The 23,618-nt window shown below is 38.7% G+C and overlaps 1 protein-coding gene across 1 annotated transcript in view; it reads left to right on the top strand.

Annotated features, from left to right (window-relative positions):
* The window catches only part of alk (ALK receptor tyrosine kinase), a 346,989-nt gene that overhangs the window by 129,934 nt on the left and 193,437 nt on the right, over positions 1–23,618 (top strand). The window contains exon 2 of the mRNA XM_061082808.1: positions 21,241–21,351. Within this exon, the coding sequence (XP_060938791.1) occupies positions 21,241–21,351 (111 nt within the window). The remainder of the gene's footprint in view (positions 1–21,240; positions 21,352–23,618) is intronic.

Genomic DNA, 23,618 nt, shown 5'->3' with positions numbered 1-23,618 from the left:
AAACCATTTAAACATCACAGTGGTGTCTGGAAAGTGCTGTTGTTTGTGTCGCCTGCAAGCACCGATTTAGCCATTTACTGGGTGCACCATGAGGAGTTCCTTTGTGCACATATAAGTGCATGTTTGTCATCAGGAATAATTGCTGTGTATGAACAGAGGGGAACAGACTCATTCTGCTTTATCATCGTTCTTTGGCTTTATCTAACAGTGCTTTTGACTGAATCATTCCCGCAAGAGGCATGGTACAGGTTTGTAAAAAAACACCAATCATTTAAATATGATTGCAAATAATTCTCTTATTTTTGACATGGACAGATCCAGGGGTGGGGCCAGGGGGACACTGGCCCCAGAAGAAATCTGACGTTCCCCTGACCAGATGATAGACTAGTCACTTATTATTAATACTATTAAAAGATATAGCAATATGTGAATCACTTTATTTTCTAAGCTATTTTAAAGTACACAATGTAACTGAACAATGAACAAATTAAAAATGTATTTTCAGTGACGTGTGGATTTGCTATAGAGCTAAAAGGTAAACAAGGAATGACTTCAAAGTGCACCTTACTGAATCAGGAGTTTTGCATGGTCGTTGGACATTTAGTTGGCCCCTCTGTATACATTTTGGTCCCTTTATGGGACATATATATATTAGCATCCGACCATAGCAGCCACATTGTTTTAGATCTTATTCAGTCGGGTTAAAATTGTGCAGTTGGCCACCGGACTGATCAATAACAGGGAGGAAGCCAGGAGAGATCGACACACAACCGCCAACACACGTACACACACACAAACACACATTTGACATTTGAAAAGTCCCAGTTGTACCACATCCCCCACTCTTCAAGCGTTCTGGGCAAAGGTAATGAGATCATAGATTAGTATTAGATGTTAAGACTGCATTCACACTCATCCGACAAAGGGAGAATGTTCTATCAAGCGGCAATATCAAGATATCTTTTGACTTTAGCACTCTTACGTGTGATATAATGGTTCGTTTTTAATTATAGGGCACATTTATAGTATAAATGTTTATACAGAACCTTTTAAATACACCTATATTATGAACCTTGAAATACATATATGAATAAAAACAGTTAATTAAAGTGAATAAGATGTAAATGATGGTAATTCTACCTTTGCAAAGGTTACTTGACTAACACATTTTCTTTAATTACACTTTATTCGTTTGCGCAAATCAAACAGAATAAATACAGTATGTAGCAAATCATCCATGACCAGACAATACAATCCAATTTTACAGTCCAAAAATCAATCAAATTAAATATCAGTCAAATAACAAAAACTGACTAGTTGAATCAATCTTTAACTTTAATCAGTAACTTTAATCCTGGGTCACAGAAACTAATTCTTCAAAATAAAACTCTGTATGCTCACTTTTACATTTTTTGTACAGGGTCAATGTCATTATGTATAAATTAAATTAAATCATAAAATTAATAAAGTCTCAGGATCTTCAACCATGTTTACTTTAAATTTGTTAATGACTCAGGTTACCAAGGCGACGCTGCCTGAGCATGTGACCTGAGCAGACCCATCATGCAGGTGTGTCCGAGAGGACAGCTACTTTAAGCTAACTGCTAATGTCAGTGAGTTTTTTTGTCCCCTATAGGCTACCACATTTGAACTGTCTGTAGGTGATAATATAGCGATGAAAAGAAGACAAGAAGTTGAAATCTTCGCTTGGAAGTTTTTAAACTCTCCAAACTGTGGACTGTTTCTGACTGGAGGGCATCTTCAGTGAGGGAGGCAGACATGAGTGCTAACAAGGAGCGTCCATCCACCGGCTAGCTGCTGCGGTAAACCTGACGACTCATGCTCGTGCACTTGTTTAAATGAGTCCCGAATTTGTTTAAGTTATTGGATAATATCTTGAAGCAGTGTCTGCTGTGGTGTCTTTAGCAGTACAAGGTTAGCAAGGGTCCAGTGGTGTGGTGCACTTGTTATTAAGCTAACATTAGGGTTGGCTAAGGGGCTAGCTCCAGATGTTTCCTGCATCCACAGAATTCTTGGTTTAAGCAGATTTAGTATTAGATATAAGGAATGAAGTATATATAATTTTATAAAAACATCTTCATGTGATCCAGGAGTGCCCCCTCCCCCCCTTCTTCTTCTTCTTCTTCTTCTTCTTCTTCTTCTTCTTCTTCTTCTCTTCCCAGTCTTTTCTAACTTGTCATGGGCGTTTTACTGTTGTGTTTCAGGGCCGACACAAAATACAGTGATGGGGGATAATTTGTGCTTTTTGTTTTAAATCATTATGTCAGCTCAATGCACTGACATAATTACAATTCATTATACAGCACATAGGGGCGTAATGGTGCCCATTGTAGATGTGTATTATCTAAAATATGTATTATTAACTCAACCATATAGGTTGACTTTAATCTTTGATCACATCAGTGTATTTTGGACAGTTTTACTGTTATCCTGGGTAATAATTAATGGATCTTGATGAAAAAGAATAAATCAGGAACACTGACTGCTGTCATGGCAGTGTTACTTTCATGCTTCAGGCCAGCAGAGGAGATAGAGGTCGAGGAATCATAATTCATTTCATTATTTCAAGCAATTATGTCTATTATCTTATATTACCTATAATGGCAGAATGTGGCCTAAGTTGTGCTCCAGCCGGTTTGTCAGGGTGAAGTATTGAATATGTAACAATGTATAATATTTTATGTGATCAGTAGTAGTTAGCTTAATAATGACTAGAATAAATTAAGACTATTACCATTTTAATAGTCGTCTGGTTTCTTGTTTAAGGATTATTTATGCACCAGGGAAGACCATTACAGTTTTGGTGTGAATCCGGATCATGTGGCAATTACTCTCTATAACATGTTTGTTAATTTCTCAGAGAGTAATTTTATGGATCTTGATGGAAAAAATCTGGCATGTTTAGTGGCCTGATGATCATGAGTATATGGAAATTGCATCAGATCCAATTAAAAATCTGAATCTAGTGAATTTAAATGTGGTTTGATAAGGGGCCTGATGGATGGGGGTCTGCACTGTCTGAGTGCCCTTCTAGTCACATGAGAGGGATTCAAATCTCATCTCCTGCATCGCCCAGTTCAACCTGGCATTGCCATTCGTCTCAGGTGATCCGCTCACAACTCTTAAGTGCTTATTCAGCCCCATCAGTGGTCTGAGATGCATATGGCCTACATTTTAAGCAGTGTAAATGCAAATGTGTCCTTGGCCACATATGAAAGACTGCATACTCAGCTAACCGCCTCCAATACCTCCACTACATTAATTTATCTGCAGCCACATTTACACTATTTTAACAATGACTGTGGCATACTGCTTTTAAATATCTTATGGGTTTATTTGCATATAGAGAGGGTAGGTGAGATCTGATGAAAAGACACATGTGCGGACATTCTAATGCCAGATGTAAACCCGTGACTTGTGATTGGTTCACCCAGGACACACATTAATGTCAGGTCTAAACCAGTCCATTGTTAACTGAAATTTTGTCTTAATTAGTCTTAATGGTCTTTTTCTTGGGATGCCTCGCCCTCTAACGTATGGCTACATCCATAGTTATTTAATTTTAAAAGAAAGACAGGTTGTTACACCAGTGCTGTCTCCAATAATAACTGTTGTATTGAATGAAAACATTTCATTAAAAAATCCTCCTATATTAGGGTAAGTACTGTTTTTTCTCTCTCCAGAGCAGAAGCAGTTTAGCTTTTCCAATTAATTTGGCTTAGGTGCTAGACAAAAATGGGTATAAAAACCTTGCTCTTGCAGACTCTCTCTATCTATCTCCCTCTTTTTCCCTTCCTTCCACCCAAATCCCCAAACCACAGTTCCCCTGGCACACATCACATACATACCCGCACTCAGATCAGCCAGAATGTAGCACAAACTAGTCCAAATGACAGACTCGGACTGGGAACAAATTCAACTTTCGTGTTTCCATGGGAAATGGATGTTTGCATGAATGTTTAATAGAGAGTGGATGCGCCCTGCAAGCTAAACCAGGTGCAGCAGGAGGGTCGCCACGTTGTGGAGGGAACTTTTTTACTCTCTATATTTTGTCTGTGGCGCGTGGTCTGCAGGTCAGCATACCTGCTAAATGATGAAAGCACTGACAAAAAAAAACATTAATCATCACGTTATGTTACAATAGCCTCATTATCTTGGAAACATATAACTGTTAGAGATTTTTTTTGGTTTGTTAAATGGGAAAAAATGATGTGAATGAAATATGACTCATTGCTTCCTTTCAGCAACAAGCTGAGACTGTGGCAGAAAGGAATTAAATTGCTGCACAGCTCATGAATACATATCCATCTGAGCTGTAGTCAGAAAAAGGAAACCTGCCTAAACCAGTTGTATTGAGCCAAGAGTAACTCCTCTGTTTAAACCACCCCATTATTACCTAACCACCATCACACATGTATTTACATTTCACCATTTGAAAAGTCATTTTTCTTTCTTAGCACTAACAGCATGGTGAATAATCATCTGGTTAAATGTCTCGTTTAAATTTATATTTATTGAGAAGTAGGACAGATTGATGTGTGGGGCTGTATTCTAATAGTCATTACATTATTGATATTGTATCTTTGTTACAGTATTACAGTACAATATTCATGCTTTGTGCAATTTAGCGTCCAAATATTGCATCAATAGTGCATCTGGTGGATACAGTAATGTTTTAAAATCAGAAAATAAAAACAACACAGCGTTAGATGTGAGGTGTGAAAACTCTCAGTGGTCCAGGTCCTGGTATTTCTATAATTTTTAAATTGGCAACTTTATTTACTCGAGGCTCTTGAAGACATCTAACATGTCATTTAAAAGGCAGAGTCCCAGGCATTTAACCTCTAGTGCGGTTGTTAACACCTTAAGTGTCAGTGGGGTCTCATGTGAGTCATTCACCCACATGAACATCATGTGAGTCATTTGGATCACATGAGTCATGGGCCATGTGCAGATCTGGTATTAACTTCTGTCAGGAGAGATACGATAACAAGTGGACAGTTCTAAGTTCATCTGTTCTCAGCTGATATCCAAATGTGTCCTCAATGTGTCTGCTGAGACCTCTTGAGATCAGATCTCCAGTCCCTGCTCTATATGCAAATGTTCTGCATGTCGGTTTGCAAAGACCATAGGATGCTGTTTTTACCCAGTCTAAATATACACATGTGTCCATTATAAATGCGTGTGGACATTGTGGTAAAATGTGTGTGCCTTGACCTTTAGATGTAGGTGGACTGCTGAATCCTTTCCTGATGAATTGTCCCTTCTGTGTTGTGCCATGTGCTTGTGAAGCAGGTGCTTTGTTCCCCCAATGTACAGGTCTGTGCATTCCTCAGTGAATTGAACGAGGCATAGCTATGCTTGTCGTGGTGCTTTGTCCTTATGTCAGACAAGTTTAAGCCTCGGGCTGTTAGTGGACCTGAAGTGCACAGGGATGCGGTGTATAGCAAAGATTCTCCTGAGTGCATGATCCTCCAACAGTGTGAGGAATGACAATGTGTTTCATTGTATGGTTGTTCTCCACTCTGTGTAGTGCCAAAGGCCCAGTTACAAGTAAACAACATTTGATGCAGTTCCCTGATGTGTTCTTGTTCTTTCTCCTTCCTCTCTGTCCTTGTGGACACGTTCTGAGGCGGGTGGTGTAGGGTTCTGATAACCCCCAGCTTGTGCACCAGTGGGTGGTGAGAATTAGAGAGTATATATTGATCTGTCTTTGTGGTTCAGGTGTTAGTCAGACAGAGGTTGAGCAGTTTGACCTCTACCTGACTACCACCAATTCCAATACAATTAAGTTTTCGACGGGGAGAAGCACGGCTGTGCAATGGGCCTCACCAGGACCTCCACTAGTGGTCAATGGCTAAGACTTAGAGCTCCATGATCTCCTTCACAGTAACAGCCCCAAGTTCTGTTTAGGTACGTGAATGATACCTGGGTCAGAATCAAAACAAAAGAGCCGGTCACAAGCCATATCAGTAAAGTAACAGACCGTAACATGAAGTTCAGGTGGGCGGATGTGAGGGTAAAATAGTCAGGACTTCTTCGTCTGTGGGGTGCACCTTGAAGATGACAGAAAGCATAACATTGAATTATACTGAAAATGCTAAAGCAAGTCTAGACGTCTTCTTGTTTCCCTTAGAAACACAGGTGAGTCTTCAAATTGGTCAGAGGAACATGTAGGACACCTACTTAGACATAGCTCCACTCAAGAGTTGTCAAGGAACAAACTGTTGAGAGGCACCGGAGATGATGTACTGGAGGTGGCTGTCCTGCTGGGGTGGAGGGGATTCACACAGAATAAGGAGCAGGTAAGAGCCAGATTTCATGGTGAGGGTCAGAAAAGGCAGCTGGAAGCATTGACTGTCACAAAAAGAGTTTGTGTGTGTTTGTGTCTTTTGAGAGTGTGTGTGTGGGTGGGTGGGAAAGAGAGAGGACAAACAAGCGAACATGGTGAAAACAAGAAAAGAAGGAGAAATGTCACGTCCAAAGATGGCCAAGATTTATAGAGTACCATTTTTAGATTTGAAAAGTCTGCCAGCATTACATTAACTTTAGTGATAATAGGGGCAGGCATTGTGGTAAATAACGTCCACTTTGATACGGCCGCAGCTCCTTCTTGATGGATTGTGTTTGTTAGTGGGGCCTTGTGCTGAATGCCTGTGACACAGCCAAGATGTTGCAAAGATTCAATGGGCAGAGGAAGAGACTGTGGATGTCTGTGGATATTGTGTGGCAGCATTAGATTTGTGCTGACGTTCAGAGAGACCGTCAGTGTCAGGCCAGTCAGCTCAGGATTTGTTTGAGTCTCCTGTTGAATGATGTTTTTTTGCTTGACATCAAAATTGTCATAGCATTTTAGAGATTTTCCCACTGTGTCGCAATGCAGTTTTAAGGACACATACACAGAACTTCTTCGAGAATGTAAGTCTGTGTTGGGAATTTATGGAAAGACCTGAGAAAGGAAACGTGTAGGTGTCTCAGAGAGGGAGCAACGTTTTGCATATTACCTCTTTAAGACATGGCTTAAATAGCTCATTTGTAGTCCTCAATCAACGTTTTACACATTTTGTCAAAATAAATTTCCTCTATGCATGAAGAAGTATTTTTATCACGTATTGTATGAAATAGGTATAATAATGTGCTTAATGATCATTACCAGGCTCAACACATTCAAATGTTCAAACTTTTGCAAGGGTAGAGATGAAATCCTACTTCATTCGTTTGAGAGAAAGGGCTTTCAATACGTTTGTACTGTTAGTAGCTGTAGCAGTTGTGTGGTATACTGTATATTTACCAATAAAATAACAGAATCTTTGGACAGTTACAATTTTTTCTGTAGACTCAGGGATATAGGACAGTTAACATGAAATAAAACAATACACAGTAGCACACAAGCATTAGTGTGAATATTGGTGGCTGTGGCTAAGGAGATAGAGCGTGTCATCCACTAACCACAGGGTCGGTAGTTCAATCTCAGTCACCCACTAAAGTGGCCTTGGGCAAGATACTGAACCCCAAATTGATCCTGACGGCTGTGCTGGCAGTGTATGAGTTATGTAGGGGAACACACACATAGATGTCCTGTATAATATGTCTGTGAATGGTTAAATGACAAAACTACTGTAAAGCACTATAGTCAAGACTAGACAAGTGCAGACCATTGAGGTGCCATGTCTCCGTTTTACATCAGTATAGAAAGAACTGTGTGAGAGATATTGCCTTTCAAAAGTAACAGTGTTGACTGTATGTGTTTGTTTGTGCATTAACCCGTCGTAAGGGATTCAACGTGTCAACGTAGGAGCCTGATGGCTTTTGCTTCACACGTTACCTTTGTGTGGATTGGGTTTGGTTCATTGTAGAAACATGTTGGTCATGTTTTCCAGTGTCCTTTACTGATTCATATTTGTTCCGGATGTTTGTAGAATGAGCTTTACGGTCCAAACATGACTGATAGAGTGAACTTGTAAGAGGGAAACTAATGTAAGCACTATTTTTTATCAGGGAAATATCTCTGGGGTGCTGGTACATAACCCTGCACACATGAACATCAGCGTTAAAATCATATATATATATATATATATATCAGATTATGTTTCCTCCTGCATGTACCTCTCTCAGCGGTGACACTAACACCAAGAAATGATGAACTCATTTGAATTCCTGAAAGATGGCTCTGATCCCTCTGACACATGCTGTCATGTTAGACACATGTAGCTGCCACTCTAGCTAGCGGGATCCTTTAGTGATATGAAGGAGAAAGTTTGATGAAACGGTTGATCATCTGAAATGATTCACTGTGCCAAGAGGAAAGATATATATATATAGTACTGATTTTTTTTTTATGTTTAATCACCTAATTGGCAGAAATCAGGTGTCTGACACATGAACTGTAGGTTAGATCACTTGCATGACACGCTGGTTTGTAATAATCATCCATGGTTATTTACATTCATTAGACAATATACGTTAGGTCAGTAGATCCAAGATTATGCCAACAGGGCTGCACAATATGGCACCGATCTGTTAATCCTCAATAAGCAGAAATGCTAATGTGACCCCATACATACAACAGAGAAGCATGAGATGCTATTTTAACCACAGCTTGCTTGGGTGTGACAGAAGATCTGTCTGTGATGTTGTTGCCAGGTTACAGAGCAGGAAGCAGGAGGATGCCGGAAATCAAAGTAAAATTTGAAAAATAACCTTTTACTCATCTCTGAACACCCCCCTATCAAATGAAACAGATTGTAAAACTTGTGTGATAAACTGATTATTCAAATTCAGAAAGTATTGGAGACAGTTAATATAAAGGGTACTGCAAAAGTCAATATCCAAAGGTTCTCAAGACCTTATTAGTGTATTTTAAAACAAGCCTTGCCCTTATTATATCCACTTGAGTAATGCTTGTTTTTGTGGTTACATATTTATGAACAAGCAGGATTTCAGATGTCTGTCATAATGAAAATCATATCATTGCAGTAGGAGGACACACAGGTTGTGCGGATGTTTAAAGAAAAGTGCTCAATGTGTGTGTTCACACTGACATGACGTCAGTCCCTAGGAATTGGGACACAGCTCTCTTCGTCATCAGCAGCCAACCAACGGTATTACAGTGACAAACACTTTCAACTAACAACCGTTGTCAACCAACATTGGAACATGACACATCTGATAACTGCAGGAAAGACGGGACACGTGTACATGGAGTCTTTATGTTGTCAGTATATTTTAACTACAGAGAGAGTGAGTCTCTTGTCTAACCAGACAGTAGGTCCCAGTCTTCCCCATTCCGCATGCCGAAGTAATAAAAAAAGTACTGCTCATAGAATCACTGTATAAATGTGTATTTGAATAGGTGAGTGGCAAAAAACTGTACCGTCAAGCGCGTTGAGCCATCATCAAGACTTGAAAAGCCTTTTTATCAGACCATGTTATGTGTTTGAGGCCTTATCAAACACATAACACATTATCAGTGCTAAGATTTTTCTTTAGAGGTATTCCCTCCCATACATAATAACATTGTGTTTATCCCTGATTTCATCATATTGCATTAGATATGTTGGGGCTACCAGATAATCAGCTGACCTGTTAATATAGCTTTCATCATGTAATTTAAAGTGACAGTTCCTTTAAAGAGAAACAAAGGGATTTATCTCCACGTCTTTTGTTGAAGATGAAACAAGGCATGTAGAACAGTATATGCGTTTTTCAGTCATTATGTGTGTGGGTGTGGGTGTGCTTGGCACATAATTCATCCTTACATCTGTTTGCTATGAGGTTTGTAAAATATCCCTTTCATTGAGCGATGAGGAGCCCTACACTGGTAGTAGCTTTGTTAAAGCCAAGAGCAGAGCAGTAGAATTATTTTTCTGCAGTCCTGTTATATTAACTTACACATCAGCATGTATAAAACATGAGATCAAAATAAATTATTCAATTGCCTGCTTGTGTGTTTTTTAACTTAATGTAAATTGTTCACTCTAAAAAGTGTTTGGGATCCTGTGCCCCTGAAACTGATTTAAGGTCAGTCGGGGCAAGGAAACTACAGTAATTTTACCTGCTGTATTCTCAGCTCTTATTCATAGAGGATGTTTTGAAACTTGCTCTCTCATAAATGTTTAATTTGTGGATGAAATATCAAACCAGCCAGCTCATTATACGCTCTCTCTCTCTCACGCACACACCATGTTTTCCTTTGGGTCGCTGGGTAGTCTGTTACAATGGTAAGATACACAGGTAACATAACGTTCCCACTGGTCTCACTTTCTCTTTTTTCTAGACATAAAACCCATTTATCTATCTATATAAAAAATGGCTGCTCCATGCAGAGCCAGTAGCTAAGTCCGACTATGTGACGAGAGCAGATTAAACTGTCCAGGCTGACGATTTGGTGTCATAGCGAAGGACAAAACGCCTACTATGCAAGATTATATTCCAAATGCAGGAGAGCGGGAGAAGGAGCACAATGCACACAGCTCTACGATGATGCTTGAAAAGTAAATTAAAATCTTGCCTGGGTGCTTTCATGATATATGGAAACAAACCTCTCAGTGTTTAATGACAACCATTATCTGATTCCATCCTCATGATTCTTGGCCAAATGTTGGGCCTCTCACAATGCTTCAGCCTGAGGTTTGTTTTGAGCATCTTTTTTGGCTTTCTTCCGTAAAGTCACTGTAGTGTTTTTCTATGATTATTGCGTAGATGGTAGAATAGGTTAGTGGTGTTTGGAGTCTGTTGTGAGGACAGCTCTGTGGCATGATTAGTAAGTTTAATTATTCTGGTCTATGCAAGACTTTTAAAACAAGAAGCACGTCCATGAAACAACAGCAGGCCTTGTTACAGATCCCATTATATTTTTCAGTACTTTACTTTCTCTGTAGGAGGAGCACTTGCATTTTGGTTTTGTAATTAGTCCACAACATTATTTTTTTCCCATAAATATTAGTAATTCATATACTGTTTGTTTCAGACGCACCCAAAATCTCACATTCTGTTTTAACAGACAAAAAAAATTGTCCAAATAAGTTGGAAATTCGTTTTAAATGCAACTTATGGCTGAGTGATAGCTAGAAAACGCTAATGACGACGAGACAGTGAAAAAAAAACACGCTATATTTAACAACTTAATCCAACCTGCTAATGAATTCATATCCTAAGATAGAAAGTTGTCAATATGTCCATGAATGCATGTTGTATGCTGTATTAGCACTCCTGTAATCATAATTTTTGAAAAGGAGTGAGTTCCATGGCTGTAGGAGTTTGTTACCTCCGCACAGGAGGTCATGTTTTTATTGCCGTTTGTTGCTTAGTTGGATTCCTCAAAAACGACAACTTGGACTATATCTTGGCAAAAGGGCAAGACATAGACATGGCAAGATAGGTCTCCAGCCATGGTTGAAGTATACGCTCCGAGTTTCCTTCGAGTTCAAAATATTTCTCATGGTATTTGAATACTTACTCAAGGAAAAATGAAGAATGTAAAAAAAATTATAAAAATGAAAATTGTTCATTGGGAACAACAAGAGGCAGGAGTCTCACAGTCTTACACTGGATTCCTCTCCAGACCTTTTCCATTAATTTAGTCTTTGGAGTCCTTGTTTGCAGTGTAACCATGGACATACATAACTATCGCTGGGTTACTTTGACTCTGTCGAAAACAAAATAATTTGATTCACTTGGCAAGTTATGGAGGAAAAAGTACTAGATCTGTAGAAGTTAATTTGTAACGGACCTTGGAGATCGTCAGAGATAAGTCACACTAAATTAAAATATGTGTTTCATGCCTCTGTGTTCAGATCTGTCTCCCTTTGATCCATGACTCTGAGAAGTAGCTTAGTACCTTAATTGACTCCATGAGCGGTTTCACAGCCTCTGCTGCTGCTGTTGACTGTTTGCAAGCCGCCAAGTTAGTGGATGAACACAACTGCTTTCCGTTGTTTTCAGAGCTCCGGCATTCACCTGTCTCTTTGATTTCTCCTGGTATCTTTGGCTCACATCTGTCTCTCAGTGGAAACCTCTGCTCCAAGGCTTTGTCGAAGCCGTAGACCCACATTAACATACCACAGATAAAGGTTCATGCAGAAGCCACTATCATTATGTGATGGATGGAAAAGAGTATAATCCCTTACTCGTTGGTGCTGCTACAACCTACATTCATACGTGTATAACAGTTTTCTGCTAAATCTTTGTTTTTCTGCAATAGTAAATACATAAGTTCATATTGGGCCATGCACAACAGACATATGCATGAAGAGGTAGTTTACATAATTTATCATATTAGCTTCCATCAATAAATTAGACCCCCTGTGCCACAAACTATTTTGCAGGGCCTTGCAAATGAGAACCCCCAGTGAATGATTCATAATAATAAATTATTTGTGAATACCGGGCTGTCTCCTATGTTAACAGGTGTTGCTGTGCGTTTCAGAGCTCAACTGTGTAGAAGATCTTCAAAGAAAAAATTGGCATCAGTGTGCACCAGTAAAGTCATTTTCTCTAATGAGCATCAGTGAGGCCCAGTTGACATCTTCATTGTCACAATGCAGCCCTTTCTTCTCCTGGATAATGGGTTCCGACTGCAGCCTTATGATCCATCTCTTTGATAAAATCATTTGGTTTTCGCCTTGAGAGACAAAACAGTGCTTGATCTCATTCTGAATTCCGGGTACACATGTCAAATGGAAAAACATTACCCACTGGAGCCTCTCAAGTGCTGTCAGAGGGCATTCTTGTGTTGGTATTTCAGGGGCTGGTGTTTGGCATCGCTTATTTCATCATATGTTATGAAACTCAGTTCATTGCAGGGTTTTCTGAATTAGAAGTCTATTTATAAGGGCTACATCAAAAGCAAAAATACAATAGACTCAATGAAATTTTTTAGCTTTAAAATGTATTGCTGATTATATTTTATATAATTATATGGCTGATTATTATTACTAGTTAAGTTTCAGGTGTAAAACACTTTTTATTGTGTGTGTGCTAGACATTGTGTGCAGAGCCTTTTATAAACAGTCTTTATAAATGCAATACAAATTTGATGTTTTTCAGAAAATTAAACTGAATTTACCTAATTATTGTTCATGTGTTTGGTTAAGATATAAGTTTGAATGATTTAATTAACTGACTTATTTTTTCATACATTGCCTGTCGGCTATTTGAGCGTTCAGTCAAGCAATCAACACAATCTTCTGACACAAGCTCAAGGAAAAACTCTGTATTTCAGATCAATGTAAAGCATTACAGCAACAAAACAAAAGGGCTTTTAATTTGATGAGAAAATGCTGAAGAGGCAGTGATTCTATGAATGTTGCGTCGCATTGGAGCTCAGCAGTCTGTTTCCATCTGATATGGTCGAATAAAAATCTAAATAATCAAAATGATCTGGCAGAGATTTTTGAACTGCTGTTTGACCTAGTTTCCAACCACTGCTTTATTTGATCGAGGATGTAGCGGAAGATATGTTCAACTTGCTTCACAGACTGAAAACAAATTGAAGCTGATTACAAGAATGTTCACGAGATACAGAATGTTCACGAGATACAGTATGCGTTCCACATATAGATAGAAAAACAAAAAGACAGACGGATATTTGTGGTATTAGTAGATATGTAGATATGTTTTCTTTCTTTTTCAAAATGTTTTATTCCATGGCAACTTTCTTAGAGCGTGAAGTGAGTTTGATGAGACATGTGCATAAGTGTCCTTTATTCTGCTTTTTCTTGTTTTTTTTTGGTTGGGCGGCGCTTTGAGTTTATAAGCTGCATCCTACAGTTGAAGTAAAATCCCTGCTTGTTTTCAGGACAAGATTTATGCCACAAAAAAAAGGTAGCAACATCTTATGACAAACATAGAAAGCCTCTTAAAGCTACAACATGTGTTGTGGGTGGCACATTAGCATGAACGCTTTAAATCTGACTACTGTGTTTAACCCTGTCTAACGTTGGTCGCTAGTCGTCATTACATTTTGACACCTCTATCAATGTAGATGAGACCTTTATGAATTATTTAGTGTCACCACAATCACAACTGTATGATTGTTAAAGTGATTTCACCTCTGGTTCTTTTGGAAGATCAGGTGAAAAGTGTGTGTGTGTGTGTGTGTGTGTGTGTGTGTGTGTGTGTGTGTGTGTGTGTGTGTGTGTGTGTGTGTGTGTGTGTGTGTGTGTGTGTGTGTGTGTGTGTGTGTGTGTGTGTGTGTGTGTGTGTGTGTGTGTGTGTGTGTGTGTGTGTGTGTGTGACTATGCTTGCTTTCTATTGGGAGGGGGCTGGCGAGTGACGTGTTTGCAATTCTGTGAAGGTCTTAATGAAAGTCGGAGTGCTTAGTGGACATGAGGGTTCCTCTGATGGAAATCAATGCCGTCTTTTGTAGCGGAGAGGGAGCAGCCGATTCCAAGGCCTCAGCTGCCTGATGTGGTGCTGGCAGACTCTGACGAGCATTTAATGACGCGTCACTAGGCCGGACAGGTAATCAATTTATTTAGGCAGTAATGTATGTATCCCAAGGTAAATCTTTAATTAATTGCCAAAAAGAAGAGGACCATTGTGACGGTGGAGGCCAAGAAGGATGAAAGTCCAGCTGTGTAAACACTGCCTTTCCTCATTTCCCTGCTAATTAGCTGTAAGTGCTCGATACTTTGTATGTGACCAACATATTAGAAATGTCTCCTCAGCTGGCAGGTGTTTACGTATCCTTCTGAATTCAGCTCAGACCATCGGTTTCCAGGCTTAACGGCTACAGATCCTCGACCTATGCATTTGCTCTGCTTCGTCTCTTCATGGGTAATTGGCTACATTTCTGGATCATTGCGCTGACATGAAACTAACCCCACAAGCACCACATACATCATGTATACTATTGTCACCGACAAAAGTGTAGCTCTTCTACTCTGAGCTTGCTCCGTGTGTCTCTACTTTCTGCTTTAGTATATTTGTAAGGATCATGCCCCTCTTTGAAATTATCCTTTTGAATCCAAAACGAGCGGGGTGTAGAGGACTCAGGGAGGTGTGGAGTATGTTCATGCATAGCCATGTTAAAGTGACAGCTTGAGTCAAGCATCATTGACTAATCCACTTGACATCTGAAGGATTTCAGAGAGTGGGTGGAACAGAATTAGACTGTTCGCTTAACTGAGTTAACTTTCCTCTGCTGTGGTGAATCGTACATGAATTACTGACTTTGTTGACAAGGGGATACTGTATGTTTTTCTTGAGTAGATTTTTAAAAAGCTTATTACAGATAGGATTTTCAGTGGGACACAAATGAAATAAAATGCTAAATTATTGAAATCTGCGAGAAACTAACATATTTCTTCAGGGTTGTGTGGACATGTTAATGGTTGGATTTAAAAGTTAAAAGAGAAAGAGCAAGATTAAATGTGATTTTGGAGCTGTAAACTAAAGGGTCTGACCGTTTTTTGGTGAATTACATCAATGCAGGTTTGAATATTATATTTAAGACATTTATACAAAAATCTACATTTATGGGTTGAACATGGCTCATAACTAAACCCAGTGTTTCAAATCGTTTTGTACCTTGAAGATGTTAGTAAGTCAACCATTTACCAACCTTCTGAGCGGAGTCTAGAATGGCTGGGTAGATATGGTGTTGCTTGGACCCTCCATATGTATGCATTGGTTCTAAGTTATTTAACTTTCATTCATTGCCAAACATGTTGTGTTGTGTTTTATGCAATAGTCACAACCCATCAAACAGTATTACTAAGTTGTCAACATGTTGCATTCCAGAAAATAGAAACCCTAATTTGCTCAACATATGTAAACGATATCCTGATAGGGCTTTTGGTTGGAAACATTTCAAAGAATCTAATTAGCTTTTTTTTTGCGTCACATTCATTACCACAGTCAGACATGACTACAGGGCTTCATCAAATTATGACCTTCATTAATCATTTTCCCTGCCACAAATTTATCTAACAAACAACTACTTGTTTTGTCTGTAAAATATCAGAACATTGAAAAAAAAGAGTTAATTTTAATAGACTAGATAATCTATTTAGTTCAGTAGTTTTAATTGACAAGCAGTTTCAGTTTCAGAGATCCTCATACTGTAAACGATAAAGACTAAATGTAACATCCTTGCAGTGAGAAGCCTGCTGTAAGGGTGGTGCATGGGCTGAGGAAGAATCCATTAACTTTTGAAGGAGGAATTTTGTATCCCTTTGTTTATCATTGTGAGATAGGGAGTTTTGTTTGACATTTTCACAGATTCCTCAGGGAATATTCATTGATCTAGAATCTAGATGAACAGGATTATGCATATGGTTGTGTGTGATTTGATTCAATTGAAGGGGACTGTTGGGCTTTAGGGGAGACATGTGCTCTGAGTGACAAACTAGTTTTCTATTACTTGTCTTGGAAACAGAATTTGGTACCATCACAGATACAATTCTACTAAAATATGAGGACTTATTGTGGTGAGTTGATTTATATATCACTATTCCTAAACAAATATGAATGTTGCTTTTTTTCTTGCAAAATAAATAAAAACTGTCATTTTTTGGTGTAGCTGTAACACATCATTATGTGCTTATAGATGTAAGTCTGTGTCAGCTATATTTTACATCTGCTTTCTCCATGACCTTTATTTCTTCACATGTGAGTGGAGGACTAAACATAGCTAACTCAGCAGTGTGATAAAGAACCTTAGTTGTTTTCCTTCTCAGCAGCTTCCTCTAACTCTTGAGGGTCCCTCTGATGTGTTTCCAGGCCAGCCACAGAGGATAGTTAATCACCCGAACATGTTTTGTATCTTACCCTTGTGTCTTCTTTCAGTTGGACCTATCCAACATAGTATGTCTGGATGAAATCCAGGGAACTAGCTCCTTTCTGAATGCAGAAATAGTTCTGCTGCGAGGTCAATGCAACTGTGATCTCCTCCTCCTATCCTGTTAGACTGAGCTAATACAATTATAAGAGACACATTTTTTTGATTTGAGAGCTTGTTTTCAAACATGAGGTTTGGAACATGGATCATAGTGTTGTGTTTAGAGTCAGCGCTCTGTTTATTGCAGTAGTACAGTGTCTGCACAACTACTGGCACAATACCAGTTATTGACATATAAAAAAAAAAAAAAAACAAGAAAAGAGAAAATAATTTTGGGAACTGCTAGCCGTGCTACTACAATCCCTGCCTCAGGCATTCTTGACCTATTCATAGAGTACAGGGAAAAGTCACCTTATATGAGGGCATATTGCCAACCTGCCCCATAAACAGCCACAAATACCTCTCCTCTGAAAGTGACTCAGGCAGCCAACTTCTCCATCCTCAGTTGTCACTCAGTCAGAAAGCTAGCCACATCTTCCAATAGCTATAAGTCAGCCAGACAGCTCTAGCTAGGCCATCATTTATGGGGAGGTGCAGGAGTTGTAACCACCCTAATAATAAATACTGGCCAGTAAAAAACCCACCTCAATAATCATACTGTCACTCTGAATAAAAACTAATTGGCTGTTAGAAACATAATTGAGTGTTTGGTATTCTCAAATCAATTTAATTTTCAGCACCAACAAATAATAACTTTTTTCACCCTGGTTTTATTGTTGCTATTCTTGTCACAAGCAAGTTTGTATTCGTTGGTGAGTATGACATAAATAGAGATATTTTCTTAGGTTTATCAAGGGATTATTAATAATTTATGAAAAAGAGTATTTTACCATGCCAGTGTTCAACCCAAATATTCTCTTGAGCTCTCACATCAGCCTGCCAGCTTAAACAGCATCCAACAAGCTCCTTTGTATAGACTACACTCTTCATACATGGCCATAATTCGGGAAAAGAAGGGGAATTAGCATGCACTGGTGTACACATTTAAAATAACATAGGCTCACCAAAGTCTTGACCAATTTTTTCCACTCAAACCTGTCATTGGGACCCCAAGGGCACTTTCCTGATTTCATTGGCTCTGTCCTTCCAAAAATCTAATTAAACTAGGCTCACTTTTAGGCTGGAGCAAGAAGTAATTAATAGTTTAACATAGATTAATTTTCTTGTGCTTCAGTTTTACAGGTTATTTTTATTTTTCATTCCTGGGCACTTGTGTCTTGGCTCTGTGATAAATCTTTCATCTTATCCTCAGCTATTTTTGGTCAAGTCCTTCTTTTTCATTTTACCTGCGACATGGGGATTTGATGTCACGATATTCAACCACTTCGTAATAAAACTCACTGACATTGTGCTTGACCCTTTCTCCATCCTGTTCTGAGCCTATCCGTAAAGGTTTTCAATGACTGCAGAGAGACATCCTTTTCTAAAGGTTACAGGTTAAATGATTTTATATTGAACATTTAAACAATTCAGTGAAATGCTGTCTGGTTGCTCCCTCTGGCGTCTTGTAGTTTGATACATGTAGAAGGACAAGAGCATTGTGAGTAGGGCTGGGCGATATGGCCTAAAACAAATATCGCTAATATTTTAGGCTATATCTCGATACACGATATATATCTTTATATTTTGGAGTGAGCAGTCTGGTGTGAGAGGTTCAAGAGAACCGATACAGTAATCTTATACATCGCATGTGTTAAAAGCCACGCTACATCAAGTATATTTGATATATTGCCCACTCCTAATTGTATCAGTAACATTAAACTGACAGGTTTCAGTTGTGTGTATTTGTGTTGACATCTTACACAGATATTTCTGCTGTGGTAAATTGGCCATGATAGGGCTTCATCATTATCACGTTATTTGGCTGTTCTGGTGCAAGTGACTGATTCCCTCTAAACTGGGTTCTGTATTTTAGGGGCAGGGATCTTTTAATTGGTACTTAAAGAGACCAGATCCTTGTTCTGCACTCTGTGTAAGTGTTTGGGACTCATCACTACTGATGTTACATTCAAATGATCCGATTTATTTCAATGGCGATTTGGTTCAAACAAAGGGAACCGAGTCGACCTTGAGCTGTTTCTTTTTTGTTGTGCCTAAAATGTCCCTGCCTGCCTAAATCCTCTCCCCTTTGTTTGGAAAGTGAGAACCATTCAGTCAAAAGAGGTTGTTGTTTTTGTACTAAGTACCAAATGCCAAAATGGAGAAACATTTGGATGCATTTGTCAATTAAGCACAGAGCAATACTTGCAAATGAAAGATATCTTTTAAAACGGGGTCAACAAATAATCTTAATCTTATTTCTTAAAAATGGTGGAATGGTGTAACGGCATCACTCAGTCGAATCAGGAACAGACGTTCATCTTGATGGGGCTGGCCTCCAGCCATAAGAACTAACTGAACAGAGCCATAAGACCCCTTTCAAGTAATTCCCATCTCTCATACACACAAGCTCCTACACACAAGCACGCACACATATATACTTACAAACATTCACACATACACACACAGCAGACAGCAGGGCTGAGAAGCGACATGACACTGCGTGACAGGGCTTGGCGCTTACTCTTTCCCAGGGAGCACATGTGCTACAAAATCGAAAAATTGAGCAGCACATCAGGGACTTCCTCAGCGCATTGAACATTTAATAAATAACACGTTTCTTACTTGTTAAAGAGATACAGGGAGACAGTTACAAGCACAATGATTTGAAATGCAAAAAGCTCACCATTTATGATTAAAACTTTATTTATTTGTGACGACTAAATCATCTTTTCTAGTCTGATCTGATCTGAGTCTTTTAATGTTGGGTATCTGCTGATATCCAGGACTTTTTGAATAATTTGATCAGCCTTTGTATCTGCCACATTGAAATAGTCCATGCTAACACATAATGATCACCCATGCCCTTAAACATATACAGTGGACACTGTATGTAAATGTAGTGCCTTGCATAAGAGACCCAGAAGTCAGTTAGTAGCAGAGGGTTTAGCATGATGAATAACCACTAAAATATATTCATCTATAATATGCTAATACTTGGTTTTTAAAATAAGCATTTGTTGTACATAATTCAGATATGGGCCCTTGAAAATAATAGAAAAAAATCATCTGCCGTTCATCTGCTGTATATGTCAGTGGAAGTCATGCGGAGGAAGAATAAACCTTAAATACCATGTGTGTCTTCTTTGGCAGAAACTACAACGTGTTCTGTTTAGTAGCGAAAGGCAACGTTTACGATCAATCGCTCTTTAAGGCTCATTTGAAATGACTTTAGGATTTATGCAGGACTCTCCTTCGTAGGCAGTGGTGTATTAGTCTGTGACTTTGGGCTAATTATCTATAGACTAAGGACAAGGTGAGATAGATACTGTGTGGGTGTGTGTGTGTTTGGAAAGGTGGGAAAGTTTGGGATGCAAGAGAGTATAAGAGAAAGTTGTTGCATCTATTTTACATCAGACCTGTATTCGATCTTGTGATAATTGGTCTTTAAGTTCAGAAGGTGAGTTTCGAGCCAATACCCCATAACCAATTCATGTGGCCTTTTGGACTTTTGAAACTATGACTCATTGTGTCACCGTACAAGGTCTAAAGGTATCAATCTACTAATGCTGGAGATACTTCATTGACTTCAACTTACGGCACTTTAAAAAGTTTATCCTTCTTTGTCTTAAACCTCACAGTTTTCCCATATTATTATATCACAGATGGACGACCACTCTGTCACTCTTCATTAAGATTCAAATCCAAGCTTTTCAAAGGGTTTCTGTTAGACCTGTTTCACACTGATCAAAAAGCAAAACACCCACTAATATCTGGCTTTTGGACACAAACAGCAATCAATCCTGGGTCAAATTACTCCACAGTGATGGGAACATGACACCCAAGTGAAAGTGATAATTTCTTCTTCCTCTTTATTCAAGCGCTGTAGAAACAGATAAATATGACTTGCTGCATAAATAGCCATGAATGTGACTGTACTTTTCTTTTTCTTGGGGACAACGCGCAACATCCTTTATTTTCTTCTTTGTATTGTACAATATGCCAGGGGGGTAGAAGTACTCCAAGGCCAATGGGAATAGAGTCAGCCAAAAAACTTGCGTACACCTGCTGCTTTTGTGTGAAAGAGGTTTTGGTGCAAAACCTGCAGTGGGCTGGGCTTTGCAGTGTATGAGTGATGAGTGGTTTCAAGCTGTCAGATGAGACAACAGTAACAGGGCCATAAGGGCAGCTACAGTTGAAGTGATTTGGACTAACACATAAATGGAACCTCAGCTTGGAGGCTGACACAGCAGCAACCAGTCAACCCCAACAAACACAGCACAGAGTAACCTTTATTTAATTGAATCCCTAAACATTTTAATAATGTTTTTTTACAGGTGAAGGTTTGGCAGGCAGGACTGCTGCTGGCATTCCTAGAGGGTACTGGAACTTCTCCTGGGTGGCAGAAGATGACCTGAGCTTCCTACACAACGCCCCGCCGCTGTCAGGTGAGTTGGACACTGTCAGCCCAGCTCAGACAAATGGACAGGCCCTGACACCTCTCTCCTCAAAAATCCTTTGCTTCCAAATGACAATGGCACCTGTCCTCTGCCATCAACCATGCAACCGTCAAAAAAATGGGTTCCTGTTCATCTAACAAATTTCTAAACATGTTTTTGAAAAAAAAAAAGATAAATGAATCTCTTTACAGCATATTCAATTTTTAAATGATTTAGAATCAAATCAAATATAAACTGGACAAGGACATCTCTATGATGAATAGAGTGTGGTCTCAGACTCTCCGACCCCACTTTACTTCAGTGTCATGTTGTTAAATACATTGATATTATTTTAAAACTGTGAAGGTGGAAATATAAGGACAGAAGTCATCAGTATTTGAAGAGGATTGATTACTTTACCTATAGTTAATGTGGATGATTAATTAAATTAAATGATTAATTAATTATTTCCAAAATTGTTCCTGGAGTTTTACAAAGCAATGGCAAATTATTAAACATAATTTTATTTATTTTTTTAAATCAAAGAAATCGAAGAATCCATTTGAAAGAAATCATGAAACCGTTTACTGTATTGATAATATTGATAATACTGTATGATAATAATTTAAGTATTCAGCCCTCAATAACTTGACGCAAGAACAGATTGCAAATTAATCAACTTTAAATAGTGCCTTGGATTCACTGTTATTTAAGATTAATACCCTGTCACCATCGATCCTGACAAATAAAATCCTTGACATAATCATTTATCTAATTTGTAAAAGCCATATTCATGCTAAGAACAGACTTGACATTATTGAGTCACAGTTGAATAATCTGAACCACCAGTTTATGAGGTTTGCCCTTTATTCACATTAATCAATTTCTGGTTCAGACTTAGTTCAGCCATATCTTGCAAGTCATCAGGCTGCTATGTTTTGGCATTATCTTCCATGAGCTTAAAATGTTTAAATCATACATTCAAAAACAGGCTCTTAGGGGACCCATACATTTTTGATAAGGAAGAAAACATGACTTTAGTCTTCAGTCCAAGTCCTTTTCTGCTCCATATCAACAACAAACAACTCCAGCTTCAAAGACCAAAATAGACAAGTAGCTGTGCACAAATCTTTGTATAAATATAATTTGAAGGATGGACACAACTTCAGCTTCACAAGCACTCTATCCAAAACCCAGCTAATGGATAGATTGTGACTCATCAGTGAATAGAAGATAAAAGTTGTCTATGTTGTGCAGTGGAGGGAAAAGGCCAATGGAGTCTCAAGCTGGCATGGCTGACGTGTTAAAAGAAGTGAAATCGGACGAGCAGAGCCCTCGGTATGAGCATCTGTGTCACGTCATTTGGAGGCAGCAGCTCCAGCATAATTATTTTCTCTCTCCTGCTTTCTAACCTCTTGGAGGGTGGCAGGTCATCCTGTAAATAATGATTCAAAGTCCCGCATGCACCAAACTGTCACCCAACTGTTTATGAAAGACATTCTTGTCTGTGAATGCCTGCGACCGTGCTCCAGCTGCCTCTGTGACAGCCTGCAGTGGACCATGGCCGTGATTGGTGTCAATTAGACAACTGATCACCCGACTGTTTTTGAGTGAATCAATCAGTCATGCACACAGCCGACTACATTTTTCTATTATTTCATTCAATGAGAGCTCTGACCTCTAGCATGTTTGCCAACCAGAGGATGAGTTTGTTCTCTAGTGAACCGAGCTTGATGTAGCTGGAGCAGGAAGGATCACATCTGGTTAGTTAAAGCCAGATGAATACAAATGCTCTAAAAGCATGACTAAAAGCACAGTGATTACCACAAACTTGTTGACTGGTAGACCCAATGTTGAGAACTAATGTTCTTATTCTTTATCGTTCTAATTATTGTTGGTGTGTGTATATTTATAAGAAGCTTTTTTATGCATTTTTAATCTAATGTTGCAATGTACAACTGTAGATACACAGACAGAAACTTAAGCAATACAATAGGAAAAAACATGCACAACATCATCATATATATATTATATATACATAAAAAATCTGGATAATGCTGACATTTTTTTATTTTTAAGATAATTATTAAAAAATATTGAATCATTATATTTTAACTATAATCATAATAAAATAGAAAGGACAATATCAGTGAATGGGTTTAAAAGCGTTGTAATACGGAGATTCTTTTATTTATTAAAAATAATGGTTAATGGCTTTGATCTGATAGAGAGAGCTACTCGTGCCATTTCAAACTACATCTACCAACTTATTATTA

Source organism: Limanda limanda, chromosome 12 (assembly GCF_963576545.1).
Source record: "Limanda limanda chromosome 12, fLimLim1.1, whole genome shotgun sequence".
Classification (NCBI taxonomy): domain Eukaryota; kingdom Metazoa; phylum Chordata; class Actinopteri; order Pleuronectiformes; family Pleuronectidae; genus Limanda; species Limanda limanda.
This window is presented reverse-complemented; position numbering and strand designations above follow the sequence as displayed.